This window comes from Chiloscyllium plagiosum, chromosome 5 (assembly GCF_004010195.1).
Source record: "Chiloscyllium plagiosum isolate BGI_BamShark_2017 chromosome 5, ASM401019v2, whole genome shotgun sequence".
Classification (NCBI taxonomy): Eukaryota; Metazoa; Chordata; class Chondrichthyes; order Orectolobiformes; family Hemiscylliidae; genus Chiloscyllium; species Chiloscyllium plagiosum.
Window position 1 is genome coordinate 88,818,376 of NC_057714.1, and position 21,136 is coordinate 88,839,511.

The window sequence follows — 21,136 nt, forward strand, 5'->3', positions numbered from 1 at the left end:
TTTACTGTGGAAAAGGACATGGAAGATATAGAATGTAGGGAAATAGATGGTGACATCTTGCAAAATGTCCATATTACAGAGGAGGAAGTGCTGGATGTCTTGAAACAGGTAAAGGTGGATAAATCCCCAGGTGGATAAATGATCAGGTGTACCAGAGAACTCTGTGGGAAGCTAGAGAGGGGATTGGTGGGCCTCTTACTGAGATATTTGTATCATCGATAGTCACAGGTGAGGTGCCAGAGGACTGGAAGTTGGCAAACGTGGTGCCACTGTTTAGGAAGGGTAGTAAGGACAAGCCAGGGAACTATAGACCAGTGAGCCTGACCTCAGTGGTGGGCAAGTTGTTGGAGGGAATCCTGAGGGACAGGATGTACATGTATTTGGAAAGGCAAGGACTGATTAGTGATAGTCAACATGGCTTTGTGCGTGGGCAATCATGTCTCACAATCTTGATTGAGTTTTTTGAAGTAGTAACAAAGAGGATTGATAAGGGCAGAGTGGTAGATGTGATCTATATGGACTTCAGTAAGGTGTTCGACAAGGTTCCCCATGGGAGACTGATTAGCAAGGTTAGATCTTACGGAATAAAGGGAGAACTCGCCACTTGGATACAGAACTGGCTCAAATGTAGAAGACAGAAGGTGGTGGTGGTGGAGGGTTGTTTTTCAGACTGGAGGCCTGTGACCAGTGGGGTGTCACAAGGGCCCTCTACGTTTTGTCATTTACATAAATGATTTGGATGCGAGCATAAGCGATACAGTTAGTAAGTTTGCAGATGACACCAAAATTGGAGGTGTAGTGGACAGTGAAGAGGGTAACCTCAGATTACACAGATTCTTGACCAGATGGGCCAATGGGAGTTTAATTTAGATAAATGCGAGGTGCTGCATTTTGGGAAAGCAAATCTTAGTAGGACTTATACACTTAATGGAAAGGTCCTAGGGAGTGTAGCTGAACAAAGAGACCTTGGAGTGCAGGTTCATAGCTCCTTGAAAGTGGAGTCGCAGGTAGATAGGATAGTGAAGGCGGCATTTGATATGCTTTCCTTTATTGGTCAGAGTATTGAGTACAGGAGCTGGAAGGTCATGTTGCAGCTGTACAGGACATTGGTTAGGCCACTGTTGGAATATTGCATGCAATTCTGGTCTCCTTCCTATCGGCAAGATGTTGTGAAACTTGAAAGAGTTCAGAAAAGATTTACAAGGATATTGCCAGGGTTGGAGGATGAGCTACAGGGAGAGGCTGAACAGGCTGGGGCTGTTTTCCCTGGAGCAGAGGCTGAGGTATGACCTTATAGAGGTTTACAAAATTACGAGGGGCATGGATAGGGTAAATAAGCAAAGTATTTACCCTGGGGTCAGGGAGTCCAGAACTAGAGGGCATAGGTTGAGGGTGAGAGGGGAAAGATGCAAGAGAAACCCAAGGGGCAACTTTTTCACAGAGGGTTATATGGGTATGAAATGAGCTGCCAGAGGAAGTGGAGGAGGTTGGTACAATTGCAACATTTAAGAGGCATTTGGATGGGTATATGAATAAGGAGGGTTTGGAGGGATATGAGCCAGGTGCTGACAGGTGGGACTAGATTGGGTTGGGATATCAGGTCGGCATGGACGATTGGACCGACGGGTCTGTTTCCATGCTGTACATCTCTATGACTCTAAAACCTTTTTTTTAATGATTTGTTGAAGTTCTGTAAGAAACAAAAAAAGTGTTCTTCTTTGACATCCCTTTGGACTGAAGCTATAGGTAGGACAGCACAAATAATTTGCAATTCTGAGACTACTACATCAATTACCTGGGAAATGCGAAGTTGACAAGCTGCCAGTTCCTTTTCATTCTCTTCTAACTTCTGGTTATTCTCGACCTGTGTACTTTCCAACTGCTTGCAGCGTTTTACCATGGTTTTCACTTCAGATTTCATTTTGCTAATGTACAGCCGTGCCACAGTAAATTCCTCATCTAGGAGGCCACTTCCCTCAGGCTGCAGAGAAATAAATTATAGTTATAAAGTTTGTCACAATATCAGCACAACTTTCAGACAAAGATCAGCAAATTTATTAAAGAAAAGATATCTGGGGAATAATTAATCCAAATTATTGGGACAAACAGAATTAAACAGGAGATACCTAAAATAGTTTTACTGTTCTCCAAAGTGAAATCATCCTTAAATAACAGGTTATACTTCTACAGCACATTTAACATAGTAAAGCACCCCAAAACACTTCACAGAAACAGCAGGCAACAAAATTAGACACCATTAAGAAACATTATTAAAATTTGGTCAAAAAGATAGCTGCAACATACTGTAGCTAAACCTGAACATTTTCCTAATACCTCGGAGACTACAAGACGTAGGATAAGAAATTAGGTCATTCAGCCCATCGATTCTTCTCTGCCATTCAATCATGGCTGATTGGTGTTGCAACTCTATCCTCCCCATAACTATTGATGCTCAAGAACCCCTCTCAGTCTTAAATATACTCAATGACTTGGCCTCCACAGTCTTCTGTGGGAATGAATTCCATTGATTCACCACTCTGGCTGAAAAGGTTTCTCCTGATCTGTTCTAAAACGTCTTCTCTTTACTCTAAGGCTGGGTCCTCGGATCCTAGTCTCTTCTGCCAATGGAAGCATCTTCCCAGCATCTACTCTGACCAGGCCATTCGGTATTCTGTGTGTTTCAATTAGATCCCCCCTCATCATTCTAAACTCCATAGGGTATAGAGTCCTTAAACATTCCTCAAAATGCTAAGCTGTTCATTCCTGGGACCATTCTTGTGAACTTCCTCTGAACACACTCCAGTGCCAGTACATCCTTCCTGAGAGATGGGCCTAAATCTGCACACAATACTCCAAATGTGGTCTGACCAGAGCTTTATTGAACCAAGAAATACATCCCTGGCTTTACATTCAACTCCGCTCAACAAAATTGCCATCATTGCATTAGGCTTCCTAACTACTGACTCAATCTGCAAGTTTATCTTGACAGAATCATGGACTAGAACTCCCAAGTCTCTTTGCAATTCAGACTTCTGAATTTTCTCACCATTTAGAAAAGAGTCCATGCCTCTATTCTTCCTACCAAAGTGCATGATCTCATACTTGCCCACAACGTACTCCACCTGCCACTTCTTTTGCCCATTCTAACCTGTCCAAATCCTTCTGCAGCCTCCCTGACTCCTCAATGCTGTCCCCTCGACATTTGTATAATTTGCAAACTTAGCCAGAATGCTCAGTTCCTTCAACTAGATTATTAATGTATAAAGTGAAAAGATGTAGTCCTAGCACAGAGCCTTGCGGAACACCACTTGTCACTAACTGCCATCCTGAGAAGGACCTTTTTATCCCCACGCTCTGCTTTCTGCTCGACAGCCAAGTTTCTATCCATGCTAGCACCTTGCCTCTTAACATCATGGGCCTTTATCTTACTCAGTCACTTCCTGTGTGGCACCTTGTCAAAAGCCTTCTTGGTCTAACCTGCTTGTTACTTCCTCAAAGCATTCTGGCAGATTTGTCATGCATGACCTCCTCCTGATGAAACCATGCTGACTTTACCCTATTTTACCATACACTTCCAAGTATTCAGAAATCTCATTCACAATGGATCATGACGGGTTAGGCTAATCTGTCTGTAGTTTTCAGTCTTTTGCCTTACACCCTTTTTAAACAAGGGGGTCACGTTAGCGATTTTCCAGTTCTCTGGGATCCTCCCTGAATCTAGCAATTTCTCAAAAGATCACCACTAATGCCTCCACTACTACTCCTTTAGAATTCTAGGAGTGTGTCCATTGGGTCCAGCTGATTTATCCACCTTCAAGCCAGTTTTTCTAGCACCTTCTCCTTGGCGATGGCCACTATACTCAGCTCTGCCCCCTCACTCGAATTTTTGGGATATTACTCATGTCTGCCATAGACAAGACTGACACGAAGTAAATAATTCAGCCATTTCCTTGTTCCCCACTACCATCTCCAGAATCCTTTTCTGACAGCCCTGTGTCTACTTCAGCCCTTTACAAATCTAAAGAAATTCTTAAGTCTTCCTTTATATTACTGGCTCGCTTACCCTCATATTTAATCTTTTCCCTCACTTTTTTAGTTGCCCTTAGTCTTTGCACCTTTCCCAATCCTCTTGTTTCTCACTACCCTTTCCCACATTACATGCTTTCTCTTTTGCTTTTATGCAATCCCTGACTTCCCTCGTCAGCCACGGTTGCCTTAGTCCCCTGTGCCATGTTTCTTTTTCATTGGGATGAATCTTTGCTGCGTCGCCTGAATTCTCCCAGAAACTCCTGCCATTGCTGTTCTACTGTCTTTCCTGCTAAGTTCCTCCACCAGCCAATTCTACCCAGCTTCTCCCTCTTGCCTCTGCAGTTGCCTTTATTCAGTTGTAATACTGTAATCCTCTGATTCCACCTTTATCCTGCAATTTGAGAGGGAAAAGTCAATCATATAAATGATCACTGCCTCCTAAGGGTTCCTTCACCTTAAGCTCCCTTATCAAGTCTGCCTCATTGCGCAACACTAAATCCTGTTCCTAGAGGACTCCACCATAAGCTGCTCTAAAAAGCCATCTTGTGGACATTCCACAAATTTCTTTTCTTGCAATCCACTACCAACCTGATTTTCCCAGTCCACCTGCATATTGGAATCCCCCAAGATCACTAACTTTGCCTTTCCTACACATCTTTTCTATCTCCTGGTGTACCTTGCACCCCAGCTCCTCCTATTTGGAGGCCTGTGCATAATTCCAACTATGGTTTTCTTTTTAAAACCTTTATGGTTCCTCAATTCTACCCAAACAGATTCTACACCATCCGACCCACTTAGTTTCTTACTATTGACTAAATTTCATTTCTTAGTAATAAGGCAACCTTCCTTTGTCCACTTGAGCAAAAGTACACCGTTTAGCCAGTGCTATTTGCTCTGCCATTTAATGAGATCTGGCAACCATCAACTCTACTTTTGCTTTTCCCTCCACAGCCAGTGATTCCCTTACTAAGTAAACATCTGCCCATCTCAGCCTTTAATATCCTAATGACACACCCTTGTTATAAACAACTCTTATAGATACACAACGAGAAATTTGTGTTTTAAATGCTTGACCTTCTATCCCCTGATGCCAGGTTCTCCACAAGGAAAAACGTCTCCAAATCTATTCTGTCAAGACCCTTAGGAATCTTGTATGTTCCAATATGGTCACCTCTTATTCTTCAAAACTACAATGAATACAGATCCAATCTACTCAACCACTCCTTGTGGGACAGGCTCCATCTACCTGGCATCAACTTGAGTTTTACATCAAATGGAATAGAATATAAAAGTAGGGAGGTTTTTTTTTTAAGGTACACGACAGACCACAGCTGACATACCGCAATCAGATTAAGCCCCCTTATTGAAAGGAGGTCAAACTAGCACTGGATCCTATCCCCACTTCACCACCCTGCCTCTGCCTCCATCTGCAGCTCTCGCCACACCCACCCCCAGTCCTGAAGGGCTAGACCCAAAACATTTGACTTCTGCACCTCCTAAAGCTGCCTGGCTTGCTGTGTTCTTCCAGCCTCCTGCCGGTCTATATTGGCACTGGAGCCAGTCCAGAGAAAATTCCTTGGGTTGGTTTATTAGACTGCTTGCAGTATTCCAGTGTGATCTGACTAGTGCCCTGTGTAGTATCAGCAAAGCTTCTCTACTTTTATACTCCATTTCCTTTGAAGTAAGGTCAACATTCCTTTATTACCTGAACTTCTGATTCATGCACAGGGACGCCCAAATCTGTTCTGCAGCTTTCTGCAATCGTTCTCCATTTCAAGCAACATTTTGCTCCTCTATTTTTTGCGCCAAAGTGAATAACCTCTAATTTTCCCAGTTTATTCCATCTACCAAGTTTTTCCATTTAACCTGAGTATATCCCTTTGCAGACTCTACCCTCATCACTATGTGCCTTCCTACCCATTCTTGCATAATATACAAACAGAATGTATACTATAATATATTCACTTCCTTCATCTGAGTCATTACTATATATAGTCAATAATTGTGGCCACAGCACTGACCCATGACACTAGTTACAGGGTGCCATCCTGAAAAAGACCCCCTTATTCCATCTCTGTTGAGATACCCAAATCTCTAACGATGAAACGTACCTCTATCAAGATGGCCTCTTATCAAGATAAGATAGCTTTGTCAGAATGAGATACCTTATCAAACACCTTCTGAAAATCCAAATATATTACATCCAGTGTTTCTCCTTTATTCATCCTGCTTGTTACCTCCTCAAAGTCGTCTAGTAAATTTGTCAGGCATGAGTTCCCCTTCACGAAGCCATACTCTGATCATGCATTTCTAAATGCTCTACAATTAGATCCGTAATATATGTAATTGGGTAAGTATTAGGTTAGAGTGGTGCTGGAAAAGCACAACAGGTCAGACAGCATCCGAGGAGTAGGAAAATTGACGTTTCAGTCCTGAAGGGCTTTTGCCCGAAACGTCGATTTTCCTACTCCTCGGATGCTACCTGACCTACTACGCTTTTCCAGCACCACTCTAATCTAGACTGATTTCCAGCATCTGCAGTCCTCACTTTTGCCCAAGTATTAGGCTAACTGACCTATGGTTACCTGTTTCTTGTCTCCTTCCCTGTTTCAATAAAAGGTGTTAAACAATTCATTCACTTTAAGTACATATTTGGAAAGCCCTGCTCAAGTCTAGTCAGAAAACAAATCAATCACTTTTTTAAAGTTAACCAGATGAAAAAGACGGAGAAAAATACCAGAGAAGGTTGAAGTTCTCAAATTCGTAGGTTTGTTTTAAACACAGGAGCCCATTTTTTGATTTCTGAAACTTGAAATTCTATTATGAAACTTGAGTGCATATTTTCAAAATTAACTTACTGTCTAAACTTTAGACTGACTTTTGTCTCAAACAAAATTCTTTTACATATATTCTAAATGTATTTGCAAGACATCTGATAACAGGAAGCACTGAGCCTACAACTGCTTGCTCACAATAATAAAGCAAACTATATTTCTTTTCAATAATTTACCTTTAATGTCTTTCCAGTAAATTGAGACAAAACTTTATGCGACAAAGGAATCTTAAGAACTAGTTTCAGCTTCAAAACACATTACAATCCTTGAGCCCAACAGTTTAGCAATTGAAGATCAATAGCATATTAGCTAACTCATGATTTAGATAATATTTAATCAAACTATCTGCAGATATACAATACTGACTGTGCTACACAAGATTAAGAATCTCAAATCTGCCCAAATCTGGAATGAAACATATTGGCATTATTCTACTGGACCTATTTTTCCTTCTTCTAAGCAGCAAACAGGCCATACAGGACTAGTTATACCCAAAATGTCAATTTCTCCACCTCCTCATGCTGCCTAGCTTGCTGTGTTCTTCCAACCTCCTGCTTGTCTACTTTGGATTTCTACATTTATTTTGTCTCTATACTGGTCTAGTTGCAGCCATATAGTAGGTGGTTTTGAAAATTGGGAGCCTGTATCTTAGATTAGATTAGATTAGATTACATTACAGTGTGGAAACAGGCCATTCGGCCCAACAAGTCTACACCGACCCGCCGAAGCACAACCCACCCATGCCCCTACATTTACCCCTTACCTAACACTACGGGCAATTTAGCATGGCCAATTCACCTAACCTGCACATCTTTGGACTGTGGGAGGAAACCGGAGCACCCGGAGGAAACCCACGCAGACACGGGGAGAACGTGCAAACTCCACACAGTCAGTCGCCTGAGGCAGGATTTGAACCTAGGTCTCAGGCGGTGAGGCAGCAGTGCTAACCACTGTGCCACCGTGCCACCCACACAATCAGGAGTGATCACCTTTTGGTCATTCTGTTCTATATAGCTAAAAGTGTTAGTGCAGAGATGTAGGAGACAGCTAACAGAGCAGAATCAATGGCACAGACGTCAGGTTGAAGAATGACTCACTTATGTTAGTTACATTCTACGCAATTTATTACTGGATCATACTGGACAATTCATTTGATTAGGAACAACTACAGAAACTAAGCATTTTATCCTTGAAAAGTAGTGTCTGAGAGTTAAATTTAAACTAGGATATTTAAGCAGTATAGTAAGCAAAGCTGGATGATGGTCAGCAACGAGGCGGTTGGGTAAGCCAGGATGGCAGTTGACTCAGCCCAGTGTGGGGGAGAGCATGCCTTAGTGGGGAGAGTGGGCCCGATATGGGGAAGCATGACCCCTCATGGGGAAAGCTCAGCGTGAAGTGACTGCAGGCCCATAGCTACGGAATAATTGTAATATTGAACTCTTGACATTTCTTTTTCTATTTTGTACCTTGGCACCTAAGATGGCACCAGGAACGGTGAAGTCGTTCACTGTACTTTACAGGTGACAATAAACTTAATTCTAAAGTTGGCAATGCTACTGGTAAAGAATCATGTTTAGAAAGGTAAAATGTTGACGTCTATGATAGAACTGCAGATGCCTTGATTAAAAAAAAAGTTACCACTGCACGGAGTAGGCAACATTCAATACACAGTCAAGACTGACTGAAGCGGTCTGAAAACTAATTGCAGAATTTTTGAGTTTGACAGTAGCATGTTAACTTTTCAAATTCCTAGAGGTAGGAATGGATAAAAAGGATCAAAAAGTATGTTTCCCCTGGCAGACAGCCACAAATCAATGTTTCAAGATAGTATTGTTTACCTTAACATCATTGTTGCCAACTGCAATTCCAATTTCTGCTAGATCTTTTAACAACGACGTCATCATTTCAGTGACTCGTTTCTTCTGATGATTGGTCATTTCCTTCAGTTTTTGCAGCTCTGCATCGATGGACGTTAATGTAGCCTGCATTAAACAGAAATGAAGTAATCATCTTCATAACAAGCAAAGCAAAAATTTAAGCAGTTATTTAAGCTATCATTGAGAATCAGATATGAACCAGGATGTAAAGTGCTGCTTTGACACAAGCATACACAATTAATTTGCATCTAACCAATCAAGAAACAAAATACCCTTTCAACAGGCTACAAAGTTTCTTTACAATTATTTAGCAAAAATTTAATCTTTTATAGAGTCAAAGCACAGAAACAAACACTTGGGTCCAACTAGTCCATACCAAACAATCCCAAACTAAAAACTAGACCCACTTGCCTGCTCTGGTCCATATCTCTGCAAAATAAAAGAAGTTTCTATTTATGTACTTACTTAAGCATCTTTTAAACATTGCAGTTGTCATCATCCACTATTTCCTCAGGACATTCACTCCACATGCGAATCATCCTCTTAAAAAAAAAAATTCCCCTCATATCTTTACTAAATTTCTCTTCTCACTTTAAATATGCCCCCACTCTTGAAATCCCCATCCTAGGGAAAAGACACCTATTATTAAGTCTATCTATACTCCTCACAATTTTATTAACCTCTAAAGTTCACCTCTCTACCTAATCCATACACAGCACCAAAATCTTCAAGGAAGATACCAGCTGTTTTTAAACATGGTGCACAATTGTGAAAGGCTTTCACCTAGAGCAACTCCTTACCGATTTTTGACCGAGTTCATCACTTAGTAGCTCAAATTCCCTTGTCTTGTCCTCAACTTCTTGTGATTTCTGGTCATAATTGACTGCAAGTTCTTCCAAAGCTTGCAGGACCTCCTTCACTTCTTCTTTAGAGGCATCATTCTCAGCCTGGAGGCGATTGAGTTCTGACTGCATGTTGTCTTGGTCTCGTCTGGTGGATGCCAGAAGCTACATAAAGATGTAAAATCAGCACCAGATAAATGAAAGCACTTTATTACTTTCATGTTTACTGTATTACAGGTTTAGTTATATAAAAATTGGCTAATTACACCTGCAATATTTCAGTCATTTTATTCTTAAAGCTTAATAAATCCTTCAGTGATATATTTAATACTTTCAAGATAAATCAGTGAAGGAGTTCAAAATCTCCCAATGCTTCAATGTGTAAACACATCCGGCAATGTTGGGTTCATAACAATGTTCGGTAAGAATAGAAATGAGAAAGACGTCAGGTAGGATCTCTGATCTATTTTGAATTAGGTAGTAATACATTTGTAGGACTAGCAGCACAAATGGTCTTAATACCCTGAGCTATGAAGCAGAAAGAAAAAAGGTGTCAGGCTCAATGGTTACATTAGATTTCTGCTCAGAAACTGAATAGGCTGTTGATGAGACCATCAACATGCAGGGTGCAATCGATTGACACAAGTAAAAGCCTGTCTAATACAACTAGATGAAAACAATGTTAGCAAGTTTGATCAGACTTACTTCTTCCTGATCCAACATCTGCTGCTTAAGTTTTTCCACCAGCTGACTCTGTTGGTTGATCTCCTCATCCTATAATCAGAGTTAAAATACAATCAATTCACATTTAGATGGATTTATCAGCAATACTAACCGTACACTCAAAAAAAAAAACACCCCGTGCAAAGATACACCAGAACATAATTTAAATACTTCACTTTTCCTATCAGCCAAAAATTAGACCTTTGTTCATGTATGATCATTGAAAAGTATTTTTTAAAATTGTATCAATACCAAGTGATAACTTTCATCGAGTGTTCAATTTCTTGCAAATATGCAGTTTTTAAAAGTAACCTGACATCATTTATCCCAGCCTATGAAATAGCAAAGTGACAGTCTTATAACCTAAACAGAGCAAAGGCAAATTTTGATTCATCCATGTCCATCCTTTTATTTAAACTATGTTACTTAACTATGTGATCTGCGTTTATTGCTTGCAAGACTTTTCACTGTGCCTTGGTACACGTGACAATAAATTCAATTCATTTGTCAATACCCTTTCGAGATAATTGACCAACTTCCTTATTCAGAAACTAAATAACAATTAATTTAGCAACAATTTAAAATTTCTTTTACAAAGCTAGCACCTGAAGGAAAAGGTATCCATTGGAGTCAATTTGTATTGCATATAACCATTGTTCAAATTAACCCGATTACATCAATAATAAACAATTCACAGTACCTTAAAATTGCCAGTTCTCAATTTTACCTCCTCTGAAAACAACAAGTTAATTGAGTTGATATGCCTCAATGATTGCAAATGGTTGGTGGCATTTATCTTCCAACCAGCTCCATATCCAAACGGATTTTCATCAAGTACCATCAAGATGTAACAGACTTATTTTAAAATATTTCACCTTGAACACTGTTCAGAATATGCTCACTTAATTGGTTAAAAGAGAGATAGATTAAGTAAAATGGAGATAGCCTGTTTTTAAACTTGGTCCTTTCAGTTTAAAATGGCTGCTTTATATCTCACAGTTAGTACTCTAACTATTAAAGAGACCAATTCAATTCGAATAGGTCAACTATTTCACTAATGCCACAGAATTTTGCTTTCTCATGGGGACTAAGAATCAAAGGAACAATCAAATACAGTAAAACTAATTTGCTTTCGATATCAAAAAAAACACTAGAAACAATTTAAATGCATCAACTCTTGTAGTACAGTTGGAGAAGGGGAATTAACACACCTTATCATCCAGCTGCTTATACAGTTTAGAAATTTCTGAATCCATCTTTTGCTTCTCGGCATCAGTGAGTTTAACAGTCGGAGTTTCCTCAATTTTGTCATTGGTGAGAACAATCTCAAGTGCCTCCTTGTGTTTCTCTTTGTCATATTGTTCTTCTATAGGCACAGACTCACCTTTAGAAAAGAATACATTGAAGATATAAAGCAAATCAGTTCTTCCCATTAGAAATTTTTTTTTTTTGCAGATTCAGGTTCTGAATGATAAAATTTGGCTAATTTGAGGTGTAGGGAGATATCTGCAACTATTCCTATTTTTAAAAAAAAAGCACTAAAGGAATACAGTGGAAAACTATATTTTTGAAAAAAAAAAGTCAGATGTACAGCTTGGAAACAGACCCTTTGGTCCAAACTGTCTATGCCGACCAGATATCCCAACCCAATCTAGTCCCACCTGCCAGCAATCGGCCCATATCCCTCCAAACCCTTCCTATTCATATACCCATCCAAATGCCTTTTAAATGTTGCAATTTGTACCAGCCTCCCACCACTTCCTCTGGCAGTTCATTCCATACCTATATCACCCTCTGAGACAAAGTTGCCCCTTAGGTCTCTTTCATATCTTTCCCCTCTCACCCTAAACTTATGCCCTGTAGTTCTGGACTCCCTAATCCCAGGGAAAAGACTTTGCCTATTTACTCTATCCATGCCCCTCAATTTTGTAAACCTCTATAAGGTCACCCCTCAGCCACCGATGCTCCAGGGAAAACAGCCCCAGCCTGTTCTGCCTCTCCCTATAGCTCAAATCCTCCAACCCTGGCAGCATCCTTGTAAATCTTTTCTGAACCCTTTCAAGTTTCACAACATCTTTCCGATAGGAAGGAGACCAGAATTGCACGCAATATTAAAACAGTGGCCTAACCAACATCCTGTACAGCCACAACATGACCTCCCAACTCCAGTACTCAATACTCTGACCAATAAAGGAAAGCATGCCAAACATCATCTTCACTGTCCTATTTACCTGCGACTCCACTTTCAAGGAGCTATGAACCTGCACTCCAAGGTCTCTTTGTTCAGCAACACTTCCTAGGACCTTACCATAAGTGTACATGTCCTGCTAAGATTTGTTTTCCCCCAAATGCAGCATCTCACATTTATCTGAATTAAATTCCATCTGCCACTTCTCAGCCCATTGGCCCATCTGGTCAAGATCCTATTGTAATCTGAGGTAACCTTCTTTGCTGTCCACTACACCTCCAATTTTGGTGTCATCTGCAAACTTACTAACTGTACCTCTTGTGCTCACATTCAAATCATTTATGTAAATGACAAAAAATAGAGGACCCAGCACTGATCCTTGTGGCACTCCACTGGTCACAGGCCTCAAATCTGAAAAACAACTCTCCACCACCACTTTTGAGCCAGTTCTGTATCCAAATAGCTAGTTCCCCCTGTATTCCATGAGATCTAACCTTGCTAATCAGTCTCCCATGGGGAACCTTGTCGAACGCCTTACTGAAGTCCATATAGATCACATCTACCATTCTGCCCTCAATCCTCTGTTACTTCTGCAAAAAACTCAATCAAGTTTGTGAGACGTGATTTCCCACGCACAAAGCCATGTTGACTATCCCTAATCATACGGAGTCATACAGCATAAAAAAACACTTCAGTCCAACAAGTCCTTGCTGCCCATGTTCTCAAACCAAACCAAACCAAACTAGTACCACTAGCCTGCTTTTGGCCCATATCCCGCCAAACCTTTCCTATTCATGTACTCATCCAAATGACTTAAAGTGTTGCAACTGTACCTGCATCCACTATTTCCTCTGGCAGTTCCACATACAAACCACTAAGAAAGTTGCCCCTCAGGTCCTTTTTAAAATTTTTCTCCTCTCAACTTAAAAATATTAACCTAGCTTGAACTCCCCTACTCTAGGGAAAGGGCTTTGCTATTCATATTATCCGAGCCCCGGTGATCTTATAAACCTCTAAGGGTATCCCCTCAACCTTCTCCACTCCAGTGAAAAAGGTCTCAGCCTATTTTCATAACTCAAACCTTCCATTCCCAGCAACACCCTGGTAAATCATTTTAAATCTTCGCCAATTTAATAATATCAGTCCTATAACAAGGTGACAAGGACTGGACACAGTATTCCAGAAGAGGCCTCACCAACATCCTGTACAACCTCAAATTGACATCACAACTCCTACACTAAAAGTCATTTTTGGATTCATGACCGTGAGGAGCAACATTGCCTCCAAGCTTGTCGATTTTCTGATCAAAGCACTGACTTCCAGTTCGCAAAGTCGCTGCTGTACACAGACTTCAGAGTCCCACACAGCTGACAAAATTAGAGTTAATGCTGGTCAGGAGTATGGTTATTTCATTGTTTTGGGATTCAGTTAAGATGTATCCAGTGAAGAAATAAGACTGCTATCTTTGAGGAACCCACGTAAAAGGTCCTGTGGAAGAGCTGAAAAGTTGAATAAGCTAGCCTCCCTGAAGGGCTTCTGTAAGATATCCTGTCAACATCCTGAACAGATTACATCTGAAGAGACAGAGGCAAACACACCTGTCTAGTGACTTCCAACAGAGTCTAGGTATTCCAACGTTCCAATCCAAGGTAGCCAGACTGAAAGCAATCTAGACAGTGTGTTTTTTTCCAAGAATGAACAACAATTATTTTGGCTAAAGTGTCATTTGCTATTGCATCCTACTTGCTGCATGGTTATATGGCTGCAGGTAAGCTCCACACACCAATTGGTAAACCAATGTATGGCTTCAGTGCAGCAGCAGCTGCCAGAAGCAGATGTTGAAGGCCCGTGCAGTAGCAAAAACATTAGAGAACACTGCATACACATAAACTGGACAGGAATCATATCCTCATTGACACCCAACTCTCACTACTGGCTCCAAATACCATACTAAGACACACTGTAGCAGTTGACTTGCAAATTGTAGTGAGCACAGAAGTGGCAAACACTTATGCACAAGTTCTCCTAGACAGAGAGATGACCAGGGCAGTAGGCTGCCAAATGGCTGAAACAAACAGATGATCAAAAACATGCCATACCATATGGTTGTTGGCATACCAACTAGTGGCCTGAACACACTGTACAACTCTGAATGCAATAGTCATCCAATGATACTCAATAGTGGTTTGGTGGCTCATGAGCTAGCTATACAGGATAGCTATGTAATAGCCTGTGAGCAAGGTTTGCATCTCAGACTAAGGCTTAGCTCAGAAGACAATATTGACTACACTTGCCATTAGTCATTTAGGCCTGAAGATGAACATTGCATCCTCAGCATTTCCTTCATAGTGATGACGACTTCAGCCCCTAAACTTTCGGTCTGCCATTATCTATTCACCATTTCACTTGAGACTAGCAGGCTACAAGTCAAATCTGTGTTTTTGCTCCAATCCATTAGGCTGACATCGATGGATTCTATATACATGAACTCATCCAAAATGCACTTCCCAAGGTCAAAACTGTCTTATTTGGCAATTTCAGAGTTGGCATGGAAGGGAGTATACAGAAACTACAGAGTTGAAAACGGTATAAAAACAACGGGGAAACATCAGACTGATCAACTGCCAAGGGATCACCTCACTTCCTACTGCTGGGAAAGTCCTGGCCTGAATACTTCTGAACAGGCTTGTGCCAACCATCTTGGGAAGAAACCCCCACTCCCCCCAAAACAGTCAGTTCCGCTTCAGAGCGGACAAAACCATCAGAGACATGGCACCTCTGTTCATACTAGTTCAATAAAAAAAAAGGTGTTGAAAGCAAGGCTAAGCCCTGTATGTCACTTTAGACACACTAATGCATCTGAAACGGTGCGCAGGGATGAATTTGGATGCCCAGAGTCCTGGTCAAGATGAAGTAGTTTCACAGAAATCGATATGGACAAGTCAAAACTAACAGTAACTCAGAGTCCCTTCCAAATCTTAACTGGCACAAGTTAAATTATTTTTCAAGTCGTAATGTGTGGTTCAGTTTTACTAATGAAAGCTTAAATACCTTTACGCCATCTATTGAGTTCATTTTCAAGCCACTGTATGGTATTTCTTAAAGTCTTGTTTTTCTCTTTCTCTTTTTCATATTTCTTCTTCCATTGTTCTGCTGTTAACTCAACATTAACGGTTACAGTATTCTTAATAGTCTTGGCTCTATCAGAAACAGAAAAGGGGTGAACAAATTACTCGTTTACTTGGTTTAAAGAAAAAGCACAGATCCTCCTTAACTTGTTAACCAAATGTTGTACATGAATACCTCCACACAAGCTTTTTGCTCTTTGAATAATCTGGCCCCGTCCATATGCACACTGCAGTTGTTTAGCGTGGCACACCAGAGTAAATTCTCCTACGTTGTTAACATTACATGAGATCATTTGACATCCACATTTTATATCAAGAAAGGAAAAAAGCGTGTTTCCAAAACTTTATCCTCGGAACCCAGAACGGTTTAAATAGATTAAAAAAAAATTGACATCGCTCAACTAAAAACAGCTGCACTAAGTCTTCTCTCTCCTTCCATAGACTGGCATTTTATTATGCTTTTTATGTTTAGCTGAACTTTCCTCCAAATGATCTTTAACAATTTTGTAGCAAAATACCCCATGCTCACCAAATGTGTTACTATGTCGCCTTAATGATAGTTTTAAATTGCTTAACAGTGGTTCTTGACACCCAAACCAGATTGTCATTACCTCATGTGCAAACTACAACTTTGGCTGAAGAAAAGCACATGCTAGAATCTGAAATTTAAAGGAAAAAAATGCTGGATACATCTCTTTGACTGTAGACCTAGCAGCATCCTTAGTGAGAAGCAGAGTTAAGTTTCAGTTGAATGATGCAAGTTCAACCTGAATAGTCAGCAGCTTCTTTCAGCTCAGAAGCCAACCTATCCTGCAGAGTACTTCTAGACTTTTAAATAATATTTTTACTGCTTTGATTATTCCTTCCCCTGCCAGGTGTTTATTGCCTCTTCCATAATGTCCTTTACATGGAACTAGGGAACTATGCTATTCAGTACTTCCAGGTCAAACTTCCAAAAACAGAAGCCCAGTTTAAGAAACTTTTCAGGGGGATGACTTTCTCTAGCAAGGCCAGGATTTATTGCATATCCCCAAGTGTCCTTGAGAAAGTAATGGCAAGCTGCTTTCTTGAAACATTGTAGTCCATTCAGACTAAATATGCTCAAATTGGATTCAAGATAAACACCACTTTGCAAAAGGGTCAATAGTGTGACAATGCAAGTAAACATCCTGTGGGATATTTGAGTTTGGGAGGGAAAAAAATTTCAGCATGGGTTCCAATTCTTGATGCTCATTTATAACCCCAGATGGAAGTATATAAGCATAGTACACACTACTGAAAACAGATGATGATTGGCTCACCTATAATGATGGTCACCAGTCAACAATCCAGCGCTTCAAATATTGATACATGGAGAAGGTCAATGATGGTGACAAATTCTCAATACACAATCCAGTACATACCCAACAGTTATAAAATGTTATAATTTTACTGGTTCAAAAAGTGTTTATTTTCATCTTTACAATTTCAGGAAAAAAACAATTACAAAAAATTATTTAAAAAAGTGAATGAAGCAGTAGAATATGCTCAGGCAAGCAAAACATTCCAGTGGTTTGAAAGAAAACTATGAAACAAGTATTACAAAGAAACTAGCTTAAGAAAGTGTTGCTGGAAAAGCGCAGCAGGTCAGGCAGCATCAAAGGAACAGGAGAATCGACGTTTCGGGCATAAGCCCTTCTTCAGCCTTGCCTGAAGGGCTTATGCTCGAAACGTCAATTCTCCTGTTCCTTTGACGCTGCCTGACCTGCTGCGTTTTTCCAGCAAAACATTTTTAAGCTCTGATCTCCAGCATCTGCAGTCCTCACTTTCTCCTTACAAAGAAACTGGGCTATATTAAAGTGCAAACACAGGATAACGCCCTCTCCCACAAAAGTCTTCCAGGACACTATTCTCTTATATAATAGTTGCCAAAATAGTTTACTTGCCTCTGACCAAACATCAGTGTACTTTTGGTTTCTGCTTCATTGTAGGATGATGGAGAACAGCAAATAACTATTGTCGTTCTACAGTTACCACCCAGTGAATCCTGTAAAATTCTGGTCATTTTGCTGTCACGGTATGGTACATATGTCTGAAAACAATTTTTAAAATTATACATTATCTAAAACATTTTTACATCCATTAGCCAGTTTTTCAACTTGCATTCATATAGCACTTGGCATTAAAAACATCCTGTCGGACCTCACAGGGGGAGGAGCAAAAGTAGTTAACAAGACACGTTGGTCTTTGAGAAACTCAGTTGAAGAGATGGGTATTTTGGGGAACCTGTAGGGGGGGGTGGAAAGCGGGGGCGTGCAGCGTGGGACCAACAGCGAGGGACGGTGGTGAGCAAGAACAAGTTGAGAGGAAATAAAGTTAATAGTGGCACAGTGGGAAGAAAGAAAATGGCAGCACAGAGATGCAAAGCTGCACAAGGCAGAGCAAAGCTATAGAGGGATTTGTAGATAAGGATCTCAAAAACTGATGCACAGGACATAGCTGACAACCAGTGCACATCAGTAAAAGCAGCATCGCACAAGTGGATATACTTGCATACACTAATTTCCTCTCTCAATAAATGATAGAGCAGTAAAATTAGGTTGATTGATAAATTCTGATGCCTTTAAAAATCTATAATTTGTTACGATTTACCATAAACAGTTCAAGTTCAATACTCACACTTGATTCTGCCAGAGAAGCAATTACATTCCCCAGTGCTGACAAAGACTTGTTGATATTCTTGGCTTCGTCTAGTACAGCCCCTTCTGCTCCAGTTTTACTGACCTTAATGGATTTTCAACAAAAGGAAACAACATATTATAGCATTAGTCCAATTATTTGCTTTTTGAAAAATTTGTTCCCTCTTCCTTTCACATTACTTCTTCCCACAAAAGATTTTATTTTATAGAAATATTCGATTGCTGTATTATGCGATTCCTACTGAACACTAATTATCACAGTAAATCACATTCATGGACTCTTGCTCAAGCCAGACAAACAGATGCAAGTGAAAGTCAAGTTTTGGACATTTGACAATTCTCAGGGGGCCAATTGTTTGCTTTTCTTTTGGATCAATGCACTGCCGACAAGGCCATCATTTACAACCCATCCTTAACTGCTGTGAGAAGTTCAATTAACTTCCCAAATCCTGCAGTTCAATGTGGTAAATGTTTTTCCCCCCCCCACAATATTGTTATTTGGTACAACCAAATGGTTTACTAAGTCACTTCATGGTCAAGTGTCACTGTGGGACTGGATTCACAAATTGACCTGATCAGTAAAGCTTTTCTCTAAAGGATACAGTCACACAGCTAGGATTCTTAAAAGCAATCAGATGGCTTTGGGGTTGTTTTGTTTTGTTTAAATTGATCTCAGTTCTTACTTTCAGCTTAATCCTAATACTCGAACTGTCGTGTTGGGATAAAACCTTACATTTTCTGAATTTAGCTTAGGCTACTGAAGTTAGAAATATTGCAGTATCCATTTCACATAATATGCACATGTCTGACAAGTATGTGTAAGACATACCAGCATTTTCTTCTGAATGGCAATCAATACATCAAATTTCCAAAAACAAAGACAAACAGCACTTTATTACATTGTGGAACAGTGCCAGGAACTGCATAATGATTGAAACTCACATCTATCATAAGCTCTGGCAAACAAGATAGATCATTGTGCTGCCTAGTTTGATTTAATTTTTACTTAGGACGCAACGGTCAATGAACTAACTATCTTGACATGTTGTAGTTTTGTGTCAGACAATGGATTACTAATCTGATTTCAGGCCCCGGAGATATCTTGTTTCTTTCAAACACTCCCTCAAGTTTTTAAAGAAAGAATATTCTTGAGATGGACATTACTGCAAGTCAACATTTATTGTTTATATCAATCTGCCCTTGATGGACTGTGGTGAACTACTATCCTTAAATGCAAATGTGTGGCTAGTTAGGCCATTGGAAAGGGCAGTTGAGAATCAACCACATTTCTGGAGTCACACACACCAATTGAGTAAAGACCAAAGATTTTATTTCCTAAAGAACGTTGCGAACCTGGATTCGGACACATTCACTATGAAGATCCATTCAGATATGAGCAACACAATTTCACAATGTCCTTTTATTACTCATCATCCATTAAATGGCCAAATCTCATTTTCAAATTGACACAAATATCTTTCACTTGACTGCTACTGCTTTGTTACCATTAGATGCTTGGGATTCTCAAAGCAGGTGGTATTCAACAGGATTAGGCACTGTTATCTTGCTGAAGTTTTTAGTAAAACTAATCTGTAAAACAAGGGCTGAAGTAATCAATTTTTTTTTTTAAAAAGTGCTACAAATGTGGTTACATTTTTGTCCAAAACCGTATTGTGCACCTCTCCTTAAATCTCTATACAAAATGATGTTGGAAGTTAATTTTGACATAAGAATGCCATGATTTTTTTAGGAAAACAATTATGCTGACAAAAAGCATATTCTTCATTCGATTGATCTAGAAATCAGAAACCTACTTCAACATGACTGCTGGATGAACACTTAAGATACAGCACGATAAATGAACATTAAAGCATACCTTTTCACTACCTGCCAAGTCAACCAGATAAAGTTTACCACTTAGTTTCTGCTCTGTTGCAGTGTTTTCTTGTTTGACATTAATGAGAAAGATACTGTGGCTACGTGAGCTGTGTTCATTCATATCTGAAACAGAGCGAGGCACTGATTAAAAATTTGCATTTTGTCTAACTTCTAAACAAAACAGTGACGTGGTAGCTTAGTTTCTTTCTCTAACTTGGAGCAAAAGAGATTTAAGGCATGGAAACAAACCCTTCGGTCCCTTTGGATTTAGATAACCCTAAATTAATCTAGTCCCATTTACCAGCATTTCTCCCACATTGCTCTAAACCCTTCCTATTCATATACCCATCCAGATGCCTTTTAAATGTTTTAGTTGTCCCAGCCTCAACCATCTCCTCTGGCAGTTCATTCCATACACACATTACCCTCTGAGATAAAGCTAACCCTCAGGTCCCTTTTAAATCTTTCCCCTCTCACCTTAAAACTATGCCCCCTTCATTTTGCACTCCCTTACCTTGGGAGAAGACTTGGCTATTCACCCTAACCATGTCCAACACTCTAGGGAAAATAGTCCCAGCATACTCACTCAGTCTCTCCCTATAGCTCAAACCCTCCAATTCAGGCAACATCCTTGTAAATCTTTTCTGAACCTTTCAAGTTTCACAACATCCTTCCTGCAACAGAGAGACCAGAACTGAAAGCAGTATCCCAAAGTTGGCCTAACCAGTGTCCTGTACTGCTGCAATATGACCTCTCAACTCCTACACAATGCACTGACCAGTAAAGGCAAGTGCACCAAACATGTTCTTCCCTATCCAGTTTACCAGAGACTCCACTTTCAAGGAACTATGAACCTACACCCAAACGTATCTTTGGCAACAGGTCTTGGACCTTACCAAGGTCCTGCCCTGATTTACATTACCAAAATACAGCACCTCACACTTATCTAAACTTCATCT

At 40.1% G+C, this 21,136-nt stretch overlaps 1 protein-coding gene across 1 annotated transcript in view; it reads right to left on the minus strand.

The window, feature by feature from the left end:
• The window catches only part of LOC122550078 (kinesin-1 heavy chain), a 100,903-nt gene that overhangs the window by 38,412 nt on the left and 41,355 nt on the right, over window positions 1-21,136 (minus strand). The window contains exons 8-16 of the mRNA XM_043690596.1: window positions 20,176-20,300; window positions 18,280-18,384; window positions 17,547-17,692; window positions 15,545-15,693; window positions 11,517-11,689; window positions 10,288-10,356; window positions 9,541-9,747; window positions 8,702-8,845; window positions 1,796-1,981 (exon numbers count right to left, since the gene is read on the minus strand). Coding sequence (XP_043546531.1) covers window positions 1,796-1,981; window positions 8,702-8,845; window positions 9,541-9,747; window positions 10,288-10,356; window positions 11,517-11,689; window positions 15,545-15,693; window positions 17,547-17,692; window positions 18,280-18,384; window positions 20,176-20,300 — 1,304 coding nt within the window. The remainder of the gene's footprint in view (window positions 1-1,795; window positions 1,982-8,701; window positions 8,846-9,540; window positions 9,748-10,287; window positions 10,357-11,516; window positions 11,690-15,544; window positions 15,694-17,546; window positions 17,693-18,279; window positions 18,385-20,175; window positions 20,301-21,136) is intronic.